The sequence below is a fragment of the Mya arenaria genome, chromosome 1, assembly GCF_026914265.1.
Source record: "Mya arenaria isolate MELC-2E11 chromosome 1, ASM2691426v1".
NCBI classification, from domain to species: domain Eukaryota; kingdom Metazoa; phylum Mollusca; class Bivalvia; order Myida; family Myidae; genus Mya; species Mya arenaria.
Genome location: NC_069122.1, coordinates 35,163,502 through 35,187,804, shown reverse-complemented (window position 1 = coordinate 35,187,804; position 24,303 = coordinate 35,163,502). Strand labels below are relative to the sequence as shown.

At 33.4% G+C, this 24,303-nt stretch overlaps 1 protein-coding gene across 1 annotated transcript in view; it reads right to left on the bottom strand.

Annotated features, from left to right (window-relative positions):
• Positions 1-1,222: 1,222 nt before the first annotated feature.
• The window catches only part of LOC128229944 (unconventional myosin-Id-like), a 46,371-nt gene continuing 23,290 nt past the window's right edge, over positions 1,223-24,303 (bottom strand). Inside the window, exons 13-23 of the mRNA XM_052941869.1 lie at positions 23,043-23,097; positions 20,140-20,217; positions 16,019-16,185; positions 13,752-13,956; positions 12,970-13,091; positions 11,835-11,936; positions 11,280-11,424; positions 10,573-10,674; positions 10,149-10,265; positions 9,373-9,521; positions 1,223-9,106 (exon numbers count right to left, since the gene is read on the bottom strand). Of these exons, the coding sequence (XP_052797829.1) occupies positions 8,944-9,106; positions 9,373-9,521; positions 10,149-10,265; positions 10,573-10,674; positions 11,280-11,424; positions 11,835-11,936; positions 12,970-13,091; positions 13,752-13,956; positions 16,019-16,185; positions 20,140-20,217; positions 23,043-23,097 (1,405 nt within the window). The 3' untranslated portion in view covers positions 1,223-8,943. The remainder of the gene's footprint in view (positions 9,107-9,372; positions 9,522-10,148; positions 10,266-10,572; positions 10,675-11,279; positions 11,425-11,834; positions 11,937-12,969; positions 13,092-13,751; positions 13,957-16,018; positions 16,186-20,139; positions 20,218-23,042; positions 23,098-24,303) is intronic.

Genomic DNA, 24,303 nt, shown 5'->3' with positions numbered 1-24,303 from the left:
GTTTACTTTCTATTGATATACGTGCATGATTGCAAGTTTCTTCCTTTGTACGTGTGCCCTACTGCCTTATTTCACACAGCATGATCAGACGAAATGTGCGACCAATCCTTTGACATTTAAAGTACTGTGGTTTTTGACTGAATTTATAGTATGTCTTTTTTATACAAGGAAACAAATTGTCAATAAAGTGTCAGAATATAGTGTGGTAAAGTGCTTTTCCTATATTAAATGTTTATTCATGAAAAAATGGTATGTAAATATAATGAAATACAAAAATATCAACATTGAAGGATTTAAAATGTGTTACAGTAAGAGGTTCAAATTTACACATTTTTCATAATTCTAAGATATATTTATTCTGTTCCTTAGAAGTCACTAAATGCATTATTGTGTTCTGAAAGGATATCACCATCATAAAATAACATTATTATTTATTTTTGATATACAATTATCGAATGTGATAACATAGCGTAAAATCACTCTTTTTTATTAAACGTTGCAAATAATCAAATAAGTATTAATGAATTAAGGAATATCTCATTCATAGTCATTCAATACGAAATTTATGAATCTAAAACATTGTAAAACTTGTTTAATAAATTCTGTATTGAATGACCACCAATGCTAAAATTCTCGATAGAAAGTTTAATAGAGTGATTTCGGCAAGTAATATTGAGCCTTTTTGAACCGTGTCCTCCTGGAAATGGACCTTTGTGGTCTGGGCCTTCCTGGTTCTGGACCTTTTTGAACCGGGTTGTTTTGGCACTGGGCCTTTTTGAACCAGGTTGTTTTGGCATTGGGCCTTTTTGAAACAGGTTGTTTTGGCGCTGGGCCTTTTTGAACCGAGTTGTTTTGGTACTCGACCTATTTGGACCGGGTTGTTTTGGCACTTGCTCTTTTTGGACCAGATTGTTTTGGCACATGGGTCTTTTCGGACAGGATTGTTTTGGTATTGGACCTATTTGAACCAGGTTGTTTTGGCACTTGGTCTTTTCGGACAGGATTGTTTTGGACTGGACCTATTTGGACCGGGTTGTTTTGGCACTTGGTCTTTTCGGACAGGATTGTTTTGGAATGGACCTATTTGGACCGGGTTGTTTTGGCACTTGGTCTTTTCGGACAGGATTGTTTTGGACTGGACCTATTTGGACCGGGTTGTTTTGGCACAGGCCTTTTTGACACCCCACTGTTATGTCCGTATATAGAAAACACAACTAATAAATACTTGACTCGCTTTTAATAGTGTCTGGCAATAAAAATATAATAATTACAATGTATATGATTTACAACTAATATGACAGAATACACATTAAGCCACCATAATAAGTAACAATGCAATATAATATATACAGACCGTGTCATATGAACAAAAAATAAGCACTTCGCATAATAACAATTGGATTTTTTTCTGTAACATATAAAAGCGAAATCCATTCGTGATCCCTGTTTGGTGATAAAATATGTCAAGTAATAACTGAATTTGGTGGAAAATTTGTAGGAATATTCAATGGATATTTCATAAATTTGACAGAAATAAACCCTACATGTACAACATGTTAATAATTCAAGATTATTTTTTTTCATACTATCAAAATTACATACCAAGGTAAAAGAATATATGCTTAACTTAGTTATTACCAGTTATTTAGCTCTCAGAGGAAATTAAGGCCTTGACAAAGTTTCTCTTGTGCATAGAAAAAATAACAACTGTTTAACAGTTAAAATATCATAAAAAATAATCATATACAAATATTTTCAGAAACTTAATTGATAAAAATATTTTGCAACCTAATCAAAGTTACTTTGATATTTTTTTTTCTTGAAAAAATGACCTATTTAGTGTTAACTGACATCAGAGCCAGAAGGCTTATCAAACCATACTATGGGTATTATAATCCTGTAAAAACTTGTACAAAAAACTTCTTAAAACACAAAAAAATGTAAAATACATATACATGTATAAATACAAAAACAGTGTTCAAATAATATATTTCACAAACATGTAAAAAGTTTTAACAAAAGTTTACTCAGCAAAAATAAATTTCCATTCAATTTAAAATATCAAGATGGTTTTTTTTAAATTATGTCTGTTAATTTGCTAAATTTCTTGTATGCAAATCCATTGCAGTTATAAAATACATATTACTGAATTTGCTGGCAAGATTTCATATCACAAATTAATTTCATTCCATGTGTGTCATAACAAAGGGTTGATTTTTATCCTGGAAAATATTTTCCATGTACTTTTAATCATAGTGTATCTATTCAATGGGCTGACTGTTCAAAACTTTGTTAAGAAAAACAATGTTGTAAACGTCATTGTTGTTAAGTTTTAAATCTCTACCGCTCTGGATATTTAATGGATACACTTAAGATCTGCTGTGTTCTTAACAAGATTTAAGACAACCATTTCATCTGTACATTTTATTTAAATATTTGAGCACATTATCAACAAATTTCACGCTTAAAAATTTACAACAATGTTCTTAATCACATTGTTAACTGCAATAAAGTTCAGAACAATCGTCCCATTATCTACTGATTTCCTTTTCTAGGAATGAAAATGAAAGAGCTTAAAGTTTAGAAAAGCATTCTTAAAGAAATCAATGCTTAAAGCCTAAACAGATTCATACAAACTCACTTTTGTCCATGAAATATTAGTAAATAACTAGTATATAAGTTTGTAAGTATACAATCAAAGATTGATAACCTTTGCTTCCAATAAAGGTTGTTTTCAAAAGAAAGAGATACTTCAAAAATACTTGGGTTGAATGCAATATCCAATTTAAGTAAATCTTATGATCATACATCATTGACTTCATTCACTCTATTGGTCAGTTATTAATAACCAAAAATCTGATTAGCTACATCGTTCTTAGATCCAATTAAGACCAATATTGAATAACAGCCCTGGGTCTGAATTCACTAATGTCAATCTGGATTCTGAATTCGAGACTCAACACTCAAATCTGCTAATCTCTATTTCATTATATGATTGTTTTTAGCAGAGCAATTATGGTAAAACTGGTCATATATGTTGCACATAAAATGTTCAACAATTATTTACACATTCTCTGTAAATAATACATTAAAGATAATTAATGACATATAAGTCTTAAACTTAGACTCAAGAAGTTAGTGACCTATTTGTCCTCGATGAAAAATGAAGAACATTTCGTAAATATAATTACAAAATTGGTAACAATTCCAAAACAAGACGTTTATCCAAATTTATCTTACAAGTAACATTTAATGTACATTTGATTTTTTATTAGAACACAGCATTTCCAATACTGACTTAGAAGTTTTTACTACATATATCATTATTTTATTCCTAAGAGAACTAATCATTGATTGTATAACTGTATTCATAAATCTACTGCATACAATTGTATAAAGCCAGGTCAACTTGTTCACTGGTTATCCTGCGGCCATTTTGAAAATTCAAAAGAATTGATTGGTTATTATTGGCTAATCAATAACCATTGTTGGTATCTTTGACCAATCAAAAGAGTGAACCAGTTTTATACAATTGGCTACTGGTACCTACTATGTAGGGAAAATCAAACTCTGCCACCATCAACGACTACATCTAATAACAAGAATACTACACAAATATATCACCTAAAAATGGAAGCATTGAAAATATAACAATTAAACACAGGCATTTGAATAAGGCTAAGAAAAGCAGCAACAGTTAACAATTAACAGCGCTTGAAGCACTGATGCCAGTTGACTGGTCCAATTGATTGCCCACTTAAAACAATGTCTATAACTCCACATGCAATTAAGTTTGTCTCCCAAAATAAACAAACTGCTACACATTTGTTGGGTATTGTCACTGTGTGGACGTGTTTTATGTTTACGGTTTCAAAGTTAAAAAGTCAACATCTAGCTTAGCATGACAACAACAACATTGCTGTGAACACCATCATGTTTTTCAACAAAATAATTTCTACAACTTTTTTCTTATATTAAAAAAAGACAACAAAACAACAGAAACTAACCAACAGTCTAAGCTGACTCAGTAAATGAATTTGATTGGTTAGTAGTTCTTATTGGATAAATATTGACCAATCAACAAACATTTTAGATAATTTTGACCAATCCAAAAACTTCTACAATTTGCTGCTGATCAATTGATAGGATGTCACTTATAAAACAAGACAATATTTACAGACATAATAAATAAGAGGTCCAGTTTTGCCCAAATACACTTATGTACAAAAGTCATCATTTTGCGAATTTCCATAATAGTATATTAAGTACACAATATAGTTGAATAACATAACTGATTACATTGTATGATATATATGTACTTGTCATGTACCGTTGTCTTAGCTTTTAAGTCACCGGTTTTAATCATTATTTTTTTATCAGACTTTTATCTATTTTGCTTGTCATGGCTACGAATTAAAAAGGCACTTGAAAGTCACCATGGCTTAACTGAATCAGAAAGCCAACCTGCAACTCTCCTGACAAAAAGTACTTTTTCAAAGGCACTATTCATTTTACAATAATTTCATCAGATCTATTTAAGATTATGCATAAGTCATTGAGACAAGGGAAAAAATAAAAATTCTATATTCCAAAATAAAATTATTATATTCCAAAATAAAATCTGCATAAATTCTGATATGTAATTTTCCATGTCTAAGCTACATAGAACATCATATATTTAAAGTACACAGACGGCTCGCAAGAAAGAAATGAAATGGATGTGGATTTCAAATCCTAATTTCAAGACATATGATAAACTAGCTGCTCTAATAAAACACACAGTGAAGACATTGAACTAGGCTTAATTACAGTAAATATTTTCTTAAATAAGGATGATTAATTTTATTTAAGTCCAATTCTATATTTAGATTACCTATAAAAGGTTAATCATAATTTTGACTGGTTAATTAGACATTTCTTTAATACATCAAATTAAAGGTCAATTTCTAGTTTAATAATAATTATGTACTGAAGAAATAACTTAAAATCATGTTCGATCTTATAATCAAAGGTACAAAAAATAACCAAGATTTTTAGTTCAATGTGCAGTGGGCGTGAAAAACTAAAAAAATACACATAAGCAAGTACTTGACGCCCCACATCCACTTAAGAAGTTCTGTTGCTACGCAGGTGGTGTGTATTAATATATTCATGTTCAATATGTCATGTCAGGCGACTAGTCGCATTTCTGAAATACCGCTCTCTAAAGACTGTCGGCTTGCAGCTGACAGTCTAAAAATGAGTTTTCCTTTGAAATCAAATAAACATTTAATTTCAAGATGTTTATTCCTACCACTTATAAATAACACTTTGGTCATACGCGTGTTAATAATATATTAGAGGTAGTTAGACTAACTACAGATATCTTTTTCTTCTGCCAATATTAGCTCTGGTATTAAAATAACTACGGTACATGTAAATAATTTATACAGTGAACATAAAAATGACAAAAAGCTATGTATAAATACACAGAAGCAAGTTTACAACATTGATACACCCTGTTTAGAAAGTTAACTGGCTATCACTTACATATTAATAAAGCATATCAAACGACCATGAGGCCACACTGAATAATTTATTCGGCCTGACATGACCCGACTCACAAAAATACATATAATCCAAAAGTTCTTTAGCCTGTTGGGTGGGCATAACTTTTTTTTAATTTTTCATTACAAAAAAAATTAAGCTGTTAGGAAGTAAATAACAAAGAGCCCTACCTAGCTACCCAAACCTCAATATGTGAGTTGTTAAAGCTGCACTCTCACAGATTTAATGATTTGACAACTTTTTTATGTTTTGTCTTTGAACAAGCTAATTTTGCGAAAATTCATGGAAACTAGTAATATAAGACTGCTGACAAAAAATCAGATCTTAGGTTTGCATATTGATGTTCAAACATTGATGTTTTATGCATTTTTCTTAAAGTGTTAGTAACGCTTTTAGACATAAAACAGCAATTTTTCAAACAAAAAATATGAAAACCTGCGATATGATGTTTTGTCAGCAGTCTTACATCACTGGTTGTAAGGTATTTATGCAAAATTTGGCTCATTAAAAGACAAAAAATAAAAAAAATGTCAAAAGGGTAAATATTGGAGGGACCAGCTTTAAGGCCGAACAAATTATTCTTTAATTATATATATGTATATAAAATATTTCAATATGGAATAATTCTTATCACAATAGTAATGACATGGTGACAACATACATGTTTTGATCTAATGGCTTTTTTACAGAAGCAGACGTTAAAATATAATAATAAATAATCCACCGTTACACATATATGGAAGAGTTAATGCGATGAGACCATAGTAGTCTAACAAGCCGAAAAAAAAATTGTTTGAAAAGTTATGGTAATGCCACCAAAATAAAAACATACAGTATATAAAACAAGAGGAACCCAGAGCCAACACAAACTCTCATCTGTTGTTGTTGTTGTTGTTGTTGTCAGTCAAAAAAGGGACATAACACAACAATTATTAATGCCATAGTTAGGTGCCTTGCTGTACATCTGTGTGGGTTTTTTTTTATGTTGTATCAATGCATACCAAGTTTCATTTGAATACCTTGAATGGCTAAGGTCACCATCCACAACAACAACGCCATGGAAGGCTATGACAAAACCTCAACTTCATTCTTAGAAAGACAGAATCTGATGAGGAAAAAAGCGAATTATAAATATTTGCAACATGCATGTATAAACCGGCACCAGGCCTACAATAAACCATTATGAAAGCAAACTGTATGTAGATTTATAACCATATCATAATGTACACAAAAAACAATTTAACCACTTCAAAAATGTCCAACATCAATGCACCAAAATAGTATTTTCTAATCAATTTTCAAAACACCCAACAACAGCAAATCACTTTAGGCTTAAGTTTAAAAGCTAAACAGAAATTATTGTAAGGCCAAATTAAGCAAATAATTTACAACACCAATTAAACTCATTTATAAGTCATAAAGGCAAAAATGTATATCAAAACAGTTCAACAATCAAGTTCTATTCATTTCATTCATTGAAACGCTTGTCTATGCTAATGTTGTACATTGGTCAATATCTTAGCATCTTATTTAAAGATAGTGTCTTATAGATTGGCAAAAAGCTACTTCTGAGTAGAAAAGTTCATGGCCCGAATGCGACTATTGTAAATCATTACCCGTAGTAGAATGACTCTAATTGTTTGTATCACGCCTCCAACATGATTGACGCAATACTTTTGGTCCAGAACTGGTCACGCGGTGGCCCCAAATTTTTCCATATTTTGTCACTAACATATAGTGTACCAAATTGGTGTCTTTTTTTCGGATTCTGATGAATAATGAAACCCTTCCCATAAATAGATCAATGAAAACAGGATGTCAACGTGATATATACATTTTGGTGTTTGTAAGTGGCCCGATATGGGATATATGGCGCTCAGGCAACCATATTGGGGTTCAAGCTTTGCTCTTAAAATGCATTTATCACTCAGTGCTGATACGGTATGCTAGAATATTCATATAGTTTGGCCAAAATCAAGTGTTTTAATGCTTATTTGATGGATAAAGCAGTTTGATGTCAATGTATAACACAATCCCTTAAAGCACTCGATCAGATCATTTCTTCCAGCTTTTGAAAAAAATGTTATAACTGACACTTGATTATAGATATATGTAGTATTCCATTTCTTATCAAAAAGTATTTTAATCCTCAAACTTTTCACCTTTACCCAAAATTACATGGCTAAGGAAATATCATTTTGTTTATAAGTAAAGATGAAGGCATTCAGTTGCAACGTTTAAAAATCAAAAGCTGAAAGCAAACTCATGTTTGTTTGATCAAATCATTACGCATTTAATAAATTTCAAATACAACGTCTAAATTTTGAAAAATTTCTTAACTTCAATAATAAAAACCTGTACAGTAGTGACATTTTATTCAAAGTTTATTGATCTTACCGTAATACTTACCAACATTCAAAGGCCAGAATATCACTTAACAACATAAAGCTGTAGGCCTATTGTGAGTCATTCATAATTAACTTCAATCGAGCAAACATTTTAGGTGTGTAGAAATGTGAGGCCTAAAAAATTGCTTGTTGCCGGTAACCTGACCCTACCTTATAAAAGCCACCAACCCGTGTAAAAAAATTAAAAAAATAAATAAAAAGAAACTGGTCTACCTACTACAAACACATTTTCTAACAAACTGTCATTAATTTTTGACAGTAATGAGTTCCATGACAACGTTCCATGACAACAGCAATTTATGAGTGACATTTGCAAGAAATAGCGCTATTTGCAATTTGACAAGAAGTATAGTGAAAAAAAATCCCTACCAACCCTACCTTGTAATTTTGGGATCTTACCATAAACAAATATATTTTTAGGTCTGAACAGTTCTCAACACATAACCTAAGTTAATAAACATGTGAAAGAGTGTTGTCCCAAATGTAAGACAAAGTCATAAAGGTTAATCAAATCCTTTTATTATTAATCGGAAATCATCAAAATCTTACATATTAAAAGGTCAGTAAAAGTTACAAAAGTTTCAGTATTAGACTTCAAACGTGAATTATTTAAAACCTACATCACTATTATAACGAAAAACCCCTTGGGCGAAAGAAAATTCTTGTCTTACGGGCATTACTTGACAATAAATAAAGGAATAGTTATGGGCCTTCTTCATCAACACAAAGGACCATGACAAACTAGTATCAATTACGTACATGACGTAAATGACTTCTTAGGTGCTCATAGAATACATTTCAACATGTACAACAGTATCATAATTTTTGTTCTCACAACTTATAATGTATATACAAGCTCATTAAAAATGTAATCCAAATACACTTCACTTAAAATTCAACCCTCGCTACACTTCACCTAAAATCAACCTTCGCTACACTTCACTTAAAACCTATTGCTGCTACACCCAACTTAAAACCAATCTTGCCACTACGTGGCGCTAGGCCAAAACAATGCCAGCACTTGTCCATCTTTCTTAAACACTGGTCCTCCGTTCGCTGCGGTGCTCTTTATGGCCAATTGTCGGGACTTGTTTCCAAGGTTACACGTTGGTTGCTTGGATACGGTGAACTGAAGTTGACTATGGATCACTCTGAAATTTGCAAAATAAAGTTTCAATATGTTTAAGCAGTATAAAAAATGAACAATTTCTTAATATAAATTAAACTTTGACCACTTCCAATGTTTAACAGTAAGGCACGTAGCTAGGGCCAATTTGGTATTCGGAAGATCGATGACAGACGGCATATTAACCCCTTCAGCCCCTATTTCAACTGCATATATACGTACAGTCATCTACACGTCTGACATTGATATGTGCGCAATGCTTCAATATAGCATAAATTTTACAATACTTACGTTTCCCATATCCTTGCCATAATGCCAACGACTTCTCCTACTCGCTCCTCGTGGCTGGGCGAGTTCAAACAAATGACAAGGTCATTTCCATCAGTAAGCTTGAAAACTATCAGTTGGTCCACATCAGGGCTAACTGTAAGTCCTGTGACCTTGAATGGATATGTAAAACATTTTGTTAAGCATCTTTAGACTGGTATGGATATGTAAAACACACCAAAAGCTGTCAGTGGTTCTGGGCTCACTGCAAGACCTGTGGATGAGTTATGTAATATGGATAGAAATAACATTTTATTTGTATTGCTTGTTACTTGCTGGAATGGCACAATTTCATGATAGGCTTGTAGTTCTCCAAGGGACCATTGTCTGATAAAATTGTAATAAAATTGTAGTCAGTCAATCAATCAATCAATCAATCAATCAATCAATCAATCAATCAATCAATCAAATCAAATCAACCAACCAACCAATCAACCAACCAACAAACCAACCAATCAATCAATCAATCAAACAACCATAAATTTTTTGGCGTTACCCTGCTGGCGAGCATGAGCTTGTACATCTACATTGTACTTCTTAATTGGACTGCTATCAGAGGTCTAGAATTTTCAATCAATAGATCAATCAATCAATCAATGTATTGCTATTTCCTGTTGCAGAGGAATGATTACATTCATGGGCTCGTACATTGTAGTTTTATTTTGGATTGTTACCTAAGTATTATTATTTCCAATCAACAAATCAATCAATTAATGAATCAATCACTGTATTGCTATTACCTGTTGTAGAGGAATGATTGAACGCATAGGCTTGTATTTCTTTTTTGGATCCAGCTTGTAAATGCCCCTGTCTGTAATCACGATTGCACGATCTGCACACTGGTTGTGCTTGTTCACCTGGGGAAAAACAGGGGAATCATATTTTACTGCACTTTGATATGTCATTATGAGATGACAATTTGTAAAATAATTGCATTGCAGGTTAAAATAAAAATGCATACAGTATGATATTAAGTTGATTTTTTTTAGATTTGGCTTAATATTTTATTTCAAAAGCACAAAATTATGAAAAGTGTAATAATGAAAAACACTTTTAGTCTATATGTCCCTCCTGTTGGTTTATAAAATGTTCACATTTAGCACATTTTCCCATTTTCTCATTTACCACAGGTAAGCTATTATCTTGGAAAAGAGGCTTTCCTACCTTCTTACAATACGATGAGAAGAGCACCTTGTTGAAGCCATCGTGGGACTTGAGGGAGGTCATTTTGGTGACAAAGTCAATGGTTGACGCATTGTCCTTGGTCTGAAAAAAAGAGAGAATACTGTGGGTCAACTAAAATCAGATTGCACCGGTACACTGAAGAACATTGAATAACAATACTCCTCACACTTTCTCAACCCCATCCTATTTATGTTCATGGTGATTCATTGCTATTTAAACAAAAAAAAATAACATTCAGCTTAAGAACAGGCCACATTCTGTGGCTTTTTGTTTGTATTCCCACTTTTGCCCTGAATGCCTTGTAAACCAGACACTTGAGCAAGCAAGGAGTTCAAAACATTCTACAGTGTGAACAACACCAACCATTTCTACCTTTAGTCTTTGGGCACTGAGTAGGCCATACACTTGGACTAGCTTTTGAAAGAATCAAACATTATCTATAACTGTAGCCTGGTAGCCATGTGATTCTCTTCCCTATATTCTGCATGTTCTATTCCGATCTCTGTCCACAAAGCAATGAGTGGGCTGTTTACTGTAGCGCTGAATGGACAAATGTAATTTAAAATTCTGAACAATACTAACAATTCCCAGTTATTTTCCCTCCTTTGTCTTTCTTTCTCCAGACCAAATAGAGCAATGTGAACTTAACAATATTCAACATTTAACAAAATAACCCAAACTCTTACGGTAGCCAAATAATTTCCTTCCCACTTCCTTCTCATGCCCCACTCGGATCTCTGGCCCCGGAGCATGGAATGTGCCGAACACTTGAGCTGTAAGGCTGGCCGCTCATCCTGGGGCACCTTCTGTAATATCATGTTTGCACGCCACCTAAAATGGACAATGGTATAACATGTTAAGAGGTTTATTTCAAATACAATATTGAAGTGCTTTTAGGAGAGGCCTTGACTCCTGATTAACACAATCATGTAAGGGAAAATGAAAAGGAAACTCAAATAAAATTGATTTAGATACAGCTGAGACACAACAGTTACAGACGACAGTTACAGATGATAGTTACAGACAACAGCTACAGACAACAGTTACAGATGACAGTTACACATGACAGTTACAGATGACCGTTACAGATGACAGCTACAGACGACAGTTACAGACGACAGCTACAGACGAAAGTTACAGACAGCAGATGGACAGACAGTGCAACCACTACATGCTATCATAATGCCTCCTCTCTGGGACCAAACAAATAGCTTACCAATCAATATGCCAAAATTCATTACCTATTGTGAGCCTTTTGGAGTTCTCCCACCCAGCCTGACAAGACCTTGGGTGGGGTCGGCCATTTTATGCTCTTTCCATAGTCTCGCATCTTACGGACATTCCTGAAATCCAAATTAAAACAATAAAGCTCCTGAGCAAATTCATATTTAGAAACAGTGGTTGCGTTGGACAGACACTGATGAAAAACAATTGAGATACCAGGTACAGGTTTTCACCAACATCGTGATTTTACGACACCGCATATTATGTTGGTTATGTGTAAATTAATTACTTAAAAAGGCACTCTTACTCCCAAATACAGTTTACCTATTTTACCATTTACCTTTAGCTATTTGAATACACAGTTACAATCTTGTGATCAGTAATTAATATTTTCCATAAATGCATTATTTAGGACGTAGTTAAAAGTTTATCACTCAAAATTGAGGATCAAAATACATGTGTTTGTATTGATTTTGAATAAGAGTGTCACTTTAATGTTACAAATTCACTCTTCTCCTGAACTACACAATAAACAGGTTGAGGAGTGAGGTAACAATCCATATAAGGGGTAATTGTCAACCTGTAATTGATCGGTTGATTTCATAATGAACTTCACTGACCAATAGCATACTCAGGTTGGCTATTTTACATATGAATACATGTAAAGAAAACCAATAAATATGTCTATACTTGTTCTGCATATCATAACCCTAGTGCAAGAACTCAATATTTGCAAATAGAAATAGAAGCAGTTATTGAATTCTCGCATTGAGATGATGATATATGTACCATAATTATTCTATTAATAGCCCATCCTCTGATAATCACCCACCCCCCCAGTTTTCGACTTGAAAAACAACCATTTTTGGGCAAAGTCATGCAAAAACATTGCCTCCTTTAAACGCGTTCTATCTTCACATTTTTGTCTTTACGCCCAAATATTTAATGATGAACAATTTTCATCTCGGATTATTGAAAAGCAATTGTCTCTAATTTACACCCAATCCCCTACTTTGAACTCGGGTATGATTCTCATAAACACCTGGGCGATTAAAATAATAATTATGGTATCTGTGGCAAATACCAGATGTTCATTTTTTACTTTAATCCAACTTGTGAGAATATAGAAGTACAGTTTTCTATCAGCCTCACCTGAACTTCTCCACAATCTGTTTAATGTACGACCGCATTTTGTATCTACGAAATCTCGACATGATGAAGTAGATGGCTCGCATTTTCTTAGCCTTCCTTCTTGCATTTCCACCGCGCCAATTCTGTGTAAAAGTAATTTTTATATGTATATGTACAGGGTGTGTTACAGCTTAATCTTCATAATTACGGTATGTCAACCAAAAAATAAATGTAAATTTATGTCCAATCAGCTGCTTATTTTGAATTTTGAAAATGCATTCTTGACAAAAACTGTTTTCCCCTATATTATTTTAAACATGTGAATCACAGGCCGATTGTTCAGACCTTTGATAAAATTAACAACATGATTAACAACATCCTTGTAAACCTTTGAATGTTGAATAGTCAATGCATATGCTCACATATTAATAATCTAGTCATAAGAAACATATTTCTTGCTTATGACATGTTTATGATAAGATCTAATTTTGCTTGCCATGTTTCATATACTAAGAGTATAGCACATGGCTCTTAAACTTTACTAACATTTTTGTAAATCAGCTTTAATGAGGACCTAGATTTGATGAAATCAGTCAGTGGCACAACCCAGTAAATCCTATAATGGTCAAACATTGCCAATTTGGCTCAAAATCTGAACATTATACAGCTGTGCCAGTAACATTTTTGTTGAAAGTTGAAAGGTTAAAAATCAAGCTGGTTTTAAAAAAAAACTGATTTTGGTGACTACGAATTATAATCTTAAACTCAGAGATTTGTTTTTCTTTCATTGTGACAATTCCTACCTTCTGCAGGAAGAGTATGATGCCGGGAATGAACTTGTCACGTTCTTCCTCCAAAGCAAACAGCGTCTGTGGTGAGCGAATGAAGATCTTGGACTTCCCATATTCAACATCGTCATCAAACCTCATATGGGAGATGATCGCCTTCACTCCATCATACGCCGAGCCATGGAAGTTGGGCCATGTGTACTTGGTGATCATTTTGTACCTGGAAAAATAAAAGATCATGTGAATATTAACAAGAGCTGTCACAGAGACAGCACGCTCGACTATTCCGCCGCTTTTCAATGTAAGGATTGAAACGTTTTGGCGAAACATGCATGGATCACTGTTAGATTAGATTTCAATGCAATACATGGTGTGCTGAGCATAAGAAAGGGGCAAAAATTATATATTATAAAAGATAGGGTTCTCTTACTTGATTAAATAAGAAGGTTAAATAGATGGGAGCCTGTGTGTAAAGTTTCAATGCAATACATGATGTATTCGCTGAGGTATTGACTTCAAAGTGGTTACATGCAAAACCGTAACCAGAATTTCTATGTCGAATAAAAAAGGGGCCATTATTTTAATTTAATGCAAACTGGAGTTATCTTACTTGGTTATTTAAGTAGATTGGATGGTTGAGTACCATTGCATAAAGTCTCAATGCAATCCATCAAGTAATTGCTGAGATATTAACCTATGTGTGCTTACATGCAAAACCTTAACCAGAATGTCTAAGTCAAATAATAAAGGCCCATAATTTGCATTAGATTAAAAAAAGTGTTATCAGGGAATACATATCTAATGTTTCAATGCAATACATGATATATTTGCTGAGATATTGACTTAAATGTAGTTACATGCAAAACCTTAACCAGAATTTCTAAGTCTAATAATAAAGCGCAATTATTTTGCATTAAATGCAAACTAGAGTTATCTAACTTGGTTAATTAAGTAGGTTTGATGGTTAACTATCATTGTATAAGTCTCAATGCAATACCTCAAGTAGTTGCTGAGATATTAACCTATGTGTGCTTACACGCAAAACCTTAACCAGAATTTATAAGTCAAATAATAAGGCCTATAATTTGCATTAGATTAAAAAAAGTGTTATCTGGGAATACATATCTAATGTTTCAATGCAATACATGATATATTTGCTGAGATATTGACTTAAATGTGGCTACATGCAAAATCTTAACCAGAATTTCTAAGTCTAATAATAAAGCGCAATTATTTTGCATTAAATGCAAACTAGAGTTATCTAACTTGGTTAATTAAGTAGGTTTGATGGTTAACTATCATTGTATAAGTCTCAATGCAATACCTCAAGTAGTTGCTGAGATATTAACCTATGTGTGCTTACACGCAAAACCTTAACCAGAATTTCTAAGTCAAATAATAAAGGGCATTTATTTGCATTAAATGCAAACTAGAGTTATCTAACTTGGTTAATTTAGTAGTTTGGATGGTTGAGTACCATTGTATCAAGTATCAATGCAATACCTCAAGTAGTTGCTGAGATATTAACCTATGTGTGCTTACACGCAAAACCTTAACCAGAATTTCTAAGTTGAATAATAAAGGCCTATCATTTGCATTATATTCAAATAATTGTTATCTAACTTCATTGATTTAGTATCTTAGATAGTTGGGAATACATAACCAAAGTTTCAATGCAATAACTGATGTATTTACTGAGATAATGACTTAAAGGTGCTTACATGCAAAACCTTAACCAAGGTGTGACGCCAACGCCAACGCCGACGCCACCGCCGACGCCAGGGTGAGTAGTATAGCTCTCCTTATTCATCGAATAGTCGAGCTAAAAATGAACGGATTGAGGTTTCAAACTTTAGAAGCCCTGCTGTGTACCCAAAAGATTTCAAGAAGGCTGAGATAAATTACCTGGTGTTGACCTTGTGTGCCAGCAAATTTACTATATAGTTCTTCATGAGTTAAAAAAAAATAACCAACATAGCTAGAATCACTCAAAGTGAGTGCAGAGTGCAAATCCTGCTGAAACTGTGTACTTGCCTGTTTTCAAGGCAGAGATAAATGACCCGCGGCCATATTCAATAACAAACTAAAATTTAACTTAATATACAAGTAGAATCAGATTGGTTTGATTAGAATGTAAAATATATTGTCAATAAACTGATTGAATCACTGAGGCATGTCTAAGGATAAGGACATGCACTATATTTAATATCAGACCTGGTGTTTACATCAAATGCCAGCAAATTTAATAAACACTTCTTAATAATTTACACAAAATTACCCACCTAGCTAGGAAGCGCTCATATTGAGCACGGAATGCAAATCCTGCCCTGCGTACTCGTACGTTTTCAAGCAGACCAAGATACATGACCTGGTGCTTACATCGGGTGTCGTCAAACTGGCACGGGGATTTGATCTCGTTGGGCTTGATGCAGCGTACATAGTGCGGCTCCTGAAATCCAATGAGTTTTATGATTTCAAACGAAGACCTCATTACAACACACAATATCAATATACACATTATACCGAAATAACTTTAAAAAACCAACTTTGGTTCGGTGTTTTTTTTATATCACAATATTATGTTGATGGTAAAAATGGAACTAAATAAAACTTAATAAGTGTTATAATACCTATTGTCTCTTCAAAAGTGAACCATATATATATATATTTATATATATACCATATTTATGTAATATGCATGGCAAATATATATCAGTATACAGACAAATAGCTTAAAATACAGAAAATGTCTCATGTACAATGAAGAATATGGTATAATGAAATAGAGAAGGGAGTCAGTTGTATGTACCAAGGTCAGTCATATGTGTGAGGGTCAGTCTTATGTGTGAAGGTCAGTTGTATGTGTGAGGTCAGTCATTTGAATGAGGGTCAGTCATAATTATGTATGAGGGTCAGTTGTTTGTATGAGGGTCAGTTGTATGTATGAGTGTCTGTATTAAGTAGGGATGCAAACGAATATTCAATCAAACATTTGGTATTCGAATGTCAAAATCGGTATTTGAATATTCGAAAAAAAGTTCAATAAAGAGAATAAAAACACTTTTGTCTACAGCACTTGTTGTTTATAAAGTTTGTTTGTCTTGTTTTTACAACGATTGGCCCCTAATGCCAGAGGTGTGAATGTAATGACAATACACTAAACATGCGTCGTATGTCATCAAGTTAGGGACATATCATCGGGTACTATAAAAAGTTCCCCTAATTTTACAATTACTGGCTAATCAGCTTTAATACAAATGTGTTATCTTGGCTGCAAAATAAGCTGTGCAACATAGCTCAAATTGCCATGATGATATGAATGCCATGTACTACAATAATGTTGTTACATAATATATGCTTTAAACTGTTGTCCATGATCGATACAGTGTTCGTGCTTTGAAATGTAGATGTATAGTATAGCTTTTTAGGATATATTTTTCTATCGTTGTAAAATAGATGAGTCAAATCCACATATGTTTTCGTTTTATTATTTTACTAGTTCCTGAGTTGGTTTGAGTTTTCCATAGTTATATTAAGTCAATTTAGAGGTCAATATCAGAACGAGGCTGCTCGTCCTACGGAAAGACCCTCCATTGGTGCAAAACGCTATTTGACTGGGAATCCATCCATTTTCACATTGTTTACAAATAAAAAGGCAGCGGAATTGAAATTATTTGATTTTGTTTTTTGTTTGTTCAAAATGTATTGCTTTTCTCTTCCAGATAATGGAGAATTTCAAAGATACATTTGGGTAAAATCAGGGTCCAACCCGCTTACTGGCTACGACAAAGTAGGGTAAAAATGCCCCGGCTATTACTACAGCGAATAATAATAGTAGTTTACTACATATTTTAAAATATACATTTCGGTAATCGAATATTAGATCAAAAGAATTACCGAATATTCGAATATCAATTTTGCCATTCGTTTGCATCCCTAGTATTAAGTGTGAGGGTCAGTCATAAATATGTAGGTCAGTCGTATGTACCACTGTCAGTCGTATATATATATGAAGATCAGTGGTATATGAGTCAGTCATAAACACATGGAGACGTTCATGCTTTATTTACATGTTTGAAAATGATATCAAATTCAAGTTGAAATCTCAGTATATTCTAAGATATGATACCATTCAATAGATAATAAATCAAATAACATTTTCAGAATAGTATTCACAAGTTTGATGATAAACTTAACAGGAGGTTTGTTTAATTGTACCTGTCCACCATCCTGTTTCAATAAAATAAGGAGTCAAAAATATATATATTGAAAAACATTTCATAAAAACCTGTAATGCAACCATAGAAAAAAATAGTTGGAATTCCCCTTTTAACATTTTTATTTGACAAAAATTGGCCACTCCATAAAAATTACAGAAATCAGGGAAACATGCTGATAATATATATATATATAACTAAAATCCACCAACTATGTTTAACATAATATAGATAATAATATGTACAAATTATTTTCATCTTGCCTAAGATGACTTGAAGAATCAGCTTGTACATGTAACATGATTTCAGCTGGATTAGTTTAGACTTATTTTTTTTAACGATTATGAAACAAGTTATTATAACATTATATGAATCTCTCTCGGTGGCATGATTTTATGAGAGAGTGTGATCTTGTGTTGTGGGGGAAACCAGAGTACCAGGAGGAAACCCACTTGTCCAGCTTGGTGACCACAAACCAAACTCACATGCGCCCAGGCTGGGAATCAAACCTGAATTGCCCAGGTGAGAAGCGAGTGGGCTAACCACTGCGCTAACTGGACAACCAGCATTGAACATATTCTTAAGTTAAATTGGACAAACAAACATTTTAAATTTAACTTTTAACAATAAATAAATTTTGCAACATGAAAATATAAAGAACAAGCAATCAACATTATTCTTTCATGGCCTAACAATAGACCTTAAAGTTCAATAATTAACACATTTTTATGAGTACTTTGAAGTCAACAGTGTCAATGCCCTCAACTACTACCGTATTTTCCCGAAAATAAAACGAGGAAATTGTCTCCTGATTTTAACCTGAAAGTAAGGAACCTGTCTGATAACCGAGGCAAAAAGAATTTCAAAATGAATAAAGTTAAAATCAGTAAAATATTAAGACAAAAATCATCAATTACAAATGCTGTTACGCTGACTCTCATATGACTGATATTGATTATTATTTTTTACCAGCTATTTCGCAGGAAACGTAATTAATTTGTACGCCTGGGTTTACTGGAGTATGTCTATGTATGTATTTGTTTTGACCTTGCGGACAAGGATAACCTGTGAAAGTGCAAGCACTTATTTCCAACGGGGTCCTTTGTATTTTGCTGAAGGGACAGCCTGCTGAAGAGACAATGGTGGGATACAAGGAATCCGGTTGCGATACCCTAGCTCTTTTTCGTAGCGATCCCTTGGTTCTTTTACGTGCTCGGTGTAAAGCACTGATACACGGGGTACAACTTTCCTGGGTTAAACCAGTACTGAGTACACCACTTTTCCAAGCACTACCCTTTAAATGCCGAGCGGCAGGCAAGGAAGCTACTTGTTCCAACTTTTAACGTATTTTGGTATGTTGCAGCCAGGGATCGAACCCACGACCTCCTGCTCCGTAGGCGGTAGCTTAACCACTAGGCCACGGAGACGGTATGCCCCTGATAGTAGTTGGTTTACCAGTGTAGAGACAAATGTGATCATACAGTATTCGAATGACAGATTTATTGTCTGTTGATTCAGGAAGTATGAGGCGATAAAATAACAACAACACAGGCAATCAGGCCCCCGTGTCAATCGAGATCTAAGGCTTAAGATCGTAACTTTCTAGGCGTAACTCCATTTTTGGTGTAAACTGTGTTTCAATAAAAAAATCATATCTACCATAACCATCATGTCAAATAAAAATTTACATGACAATAACCAAAAACCAAATCATCAATTTAAAAGGTACATGTACAATAATTGTTTTATATTTTCACAAGAAAGTGCATTTTCTGGCAAAAATATAAAAAAAAATCAGTGCAACCTGGATTTTTCTGTATTTGAGTTCTTGCGACAAAATGCATAAACCGTTTTTTTATTTGGTGTTATCGATATGCACCCGCTTCAGCAGCCCATCCTTTTCAATACCTAGCTAAAACCCTATAAACATGAGTGTCACATATCAAAGCTAGAGTTATGGGCCATGCTGTACGCTGTCCATATTGTCCCAGGCAACATGTTTACCAAGTTTCATCTTTTAGAACCTTTTTCAAGTTATGGCCAAGCTTAAAGTTTTGCACGACGCTAAGGGTTATGACAATACCTCAAATCTTTTCTTTGAAAATAAAACACAACATCACTGTATTTGGGGTTTCCATCCAAGGACCGAAATCCTTGTGATCCAAATCAGTTCAATGTTACCCTACCTTTGTGGCAAGCCTGTCGACCAAGGAGATAATGGAGTTCTTGAAACTTGTGCCCGCCGTCTGTGGTCTGCGAGTGGTCTGAAAAAATCATAATGTCTTTAAATGTTAGTTTTTATTCCCTTATGTTCATTACATATCATCTCTAATTACACTAATGTAATGTAACATTGGCGTCATTTTGCCCATCTAACTTAGCGTCAAGCTAAAATTATCATATGTGGCAACAATTGTGTCGTCACAGAGCGCAGAAACAAATTGCTTTTATTTTCCTAGCCTGTATGTATGTATATAAAGTATATGTACAGTCCAAACTCACTATGTCGACTTAGGAGTCTCGACTTTCCTATTGTGTCGACTTTTTTCCCCGGTCGGGAATTTATTCCTTCTTACTCTATATGAGATGAATCTGCTTGTGTCGACTTTTTTATCTCAATTTTTTCGCAATGTAGACCTCCTATTTCAGTCCCTGTGGTCTAATTTCACACTTTTTCTTTGTTCCTTATGTCAAACTGTAAATCGAGTTGTAGGTGAGAAAATATTCATGACGGTTTTCGGCATTTTGCTAAATTACCATGTGTGTCAAAATAACAAACTGTTATAATTGGAGGATAATTGGTAAGTGTGAAAAATTAAAGTTGCCTGTTTATGTTTTTGATTAAGAGACATTTATTGCTCAAGCTCAAGTTTATTGGTCTTATATCGTTCAACTGCCGATGTAAACATCAGACATCAATCAAACTCAAATGTGTTGGGATTGGTGATATCTTTTGTAATTTGGGTGTGTCCAATGTTCCTGACTTTTTTTCCTAGGTGCCGACAAAGTTGACCAGTCACCAGTTTCAACTGTATATATATACATATAGGCTAGGAATAATAAAAAATAACTTGTGTCTGCCCACGTGTGTGTAGTGTTATAAAGATATCCTACATTGTTGCCATTTAGTACAATACTTAAGAAACTTGTTATGAAAAGTTGTCAAGCTTGCCTAAGGCTCGCATTTGAACTTTTCCATACTTGATTCATAATTTATTAGTTTCAGATGGTAACTTAAGTAAGATCCTATATATAATTTATATATTATGTAACACCATTTAAGCCTAATTTCGTAGTTGGTTATAGGCTTATATGAATCACACAACTTACATACATGAAGTGTTATAGTTTGCAGCCATTAACTTCAGTTTGATTGTGAAATCGATTCATGTATAGAGCATGTATAATATGTTTATAATTTTTCAGTCTTTAATCTGTGTAGAAACCAGGGCTGTTGTCCATTTTGCAACTCCATGGTAAAATAACAGAGAAAAAAAACATACATTGTTTTCAAAAACAGATGGAAAAAAATGACATACATCAGTCAATAAAAAAGTATTTAATACAAAATCAGGGGAAGTTGTATGATAAAACAGGATCCGTCTCTTCAATACAATACATCTGTATATGGAGTTTGAAGTCAATACCACAAAGACTTCTGGAGTTATGCTCAGTACAATATGTATATATAAAATAAAGCAAAGGGCAATAACTTTGTATGAGAAAGAAGAGTTATGGTTCATGAGTTATGCACTTCTCATCAATGCCAGCTATCAGTCATATGAGATTCACACCAATATCTTGGATAGTTATGAAGAAAGAATCCTTACAAAAATGTGTGACAGACACATGCATGCCTACTAGCCTTAACCTTTGAGTGGGGTATAATAAAGCTGCCATATTTTTTTTTTACTGTCCTTACAGAAGTTCTTATCAAAACAGTTTACAAACCACTATCAATACAGATTTAAGATATACTTGATATTGATGATTGTTAATTAAATTACCATAAATACATGCCATATTTTCTCAAGACCATTCAGGGGGATTTGTTCAGAAAGGCTGAAAATTCAGGGGGATTTTGGTAGTATTCAGGGGGATTTTTTAAGCATGGTTTAAGTTGGTGAAATTTCAAAGTATTTTTAGACACAAGTAAGAAAAAATATTCACATATATTTTGCTATGAAAACTTTTTCATTATACAGAATTATATGATGTCATGATTTATCGTATTCTTATAATACACTGTCATGTCATACTGTAATGCGCTTGTAGAACAAAATATGTCATTGGAAAATGTTTTCGAGGCATTTATATTAAATTTACCATCCTCCAAAGTCCTTTAAAAAATTCTGCTTAATACTATCAACTATGATGACATTCAGACAATAAGAGAATGGAATAAATATTATTAATTTCTTCCTTTTCAAAAATAGTAACATTTTTTTGCCTAGGATCATTACTACAAATTAATCACTTGTTGTAAAAGTTTCCTTTTGGCATTTATCAAACCTTTTTAAACAGTCATTTCACCCTTGCGGAGTTGTCTCTTAACATTCAGTTTCACTCACATACTGTGGTTTCACTTAATGTCATTAGTGTCTATCAGATGTAAAATCTGTCCAAAAATCATTTTTTTTAAATTCCAGGGGATTTTTATCTCCCGCCGGGAGACCGGGGGATATGGATCGAAATTCCAGGGGATATTTACCCCCACCGGGGGATATGGCATGTATGCATTACTGACACCTAGGCCATCCTTAACAATTATTGGTCTGCAGAGGAACTAAAATCACACCAAAATTACCCAAGAGTTTATAATGCTAAAAATTTCTATTTATCTGTTAAGCATGTTGTTGATTTGGATGATTAGTCATCACTCAACCATAAAAGCCTTCTGACCTACTAATATAAATCTGCATCGAGCTACAAAAATCTAAAAAAAATTGAGAAAGACCCTTCATGTACATGTATACCAACTTCAATATATAAATATTCAAATCAACTTCGGGCCACATATATGTACTGTTTATATTTCATATTGATAACCAGTTGATAGGGACACCTATACACAATTTATAATCGTTACCTCGGTGATTGACACTTTCCCCTCGGGCCACATCATTTTGATCAGCTCATCATTGCTGAAAATCACACAGTAGTCAGTAATAACTGAGCAAGCCATAAATTAAGTAATGTTAATGTATCTTATATAGCGAACAGTACAGTATATAATGTATTCACACAAACACACTTACTCACATTAATTAGGTGTTGTGTTTATATAAAGTCTTTTGCCTAAAGCATTTTTTTTATATATTTCAACCCTTTTCATCATAGATATGCCTTTTAACTCTATATTTCAACCCTTTCCATCATAGATATGCCTTTTAACTCTATATTTCAACCCTTTCCATCATAGATATGCCTTTTAACTCTATATTTCAACCCTTTCCATCATAGATATGCCTTTTAACTCTATATTTCAACCCTTTCCATCATAGATATGCCTTTTAACTCTATATTTCAACCCTTTCCATCATAGATATGCCTTTTAACTCTATATTTCAACCCTTTCCATCATAGATATGCCTTTTAACTCTATATTTCAACCCTTTCCATCATAGATATGCCTTTTAACTCTATATTTCAACCCTTTCCATCATAGATATGCCTTTTAACTCTATATTTCAACCCTTTCCATCATAGATATGCCTTTTAACTCTATATTTCAACCCTTTCCATCATAGATATGCCTTTTAACTCTATATTTCAACCCTTTCCATCATAGATATGCCTTTTAACTCTATATTTCAACCCTTTCCATCATAGATATGCCTTTAAACTCTAAGGTTATGTAACTAGGGGATTAACTAGGATTTGTTGATGTGTCAACTTATCTACGAGGGAGAGAGATAATACCTTGTTAGGGCAACAGTCTCAAGAATTTTATTCAGGGATTTCTAAGAGGTTTTGTTTTTATAATTGCTTGTTTTTTGTTATTTTCTATTGAAAATGGAAAATCAAGTTGCATAAGTCCAATGGATGAAAACTGGTCCAAGCAAATGAAATCTTACACACCTGAGTGTGAGTACCTTTTGCCACCAACAACTCCTTTAACACTTGTTTTTTTTCACACAAGTATTGCAAAAACACGATTCCAAATGAATTTATTTTCAAAACAATTTTCCACCATTGTTTTGTTTAAGATTGTGTTTTTTTAACAAATAAAAGTCATTAATGGACAATTATTAAAGCCTTAAATATTGGATGGAATGTGAGTATTGACTCTGGTAACATATCTACGAGCTTCATTTAAAGATTTAAAACAGCCAAAGTTATAGTCTTAA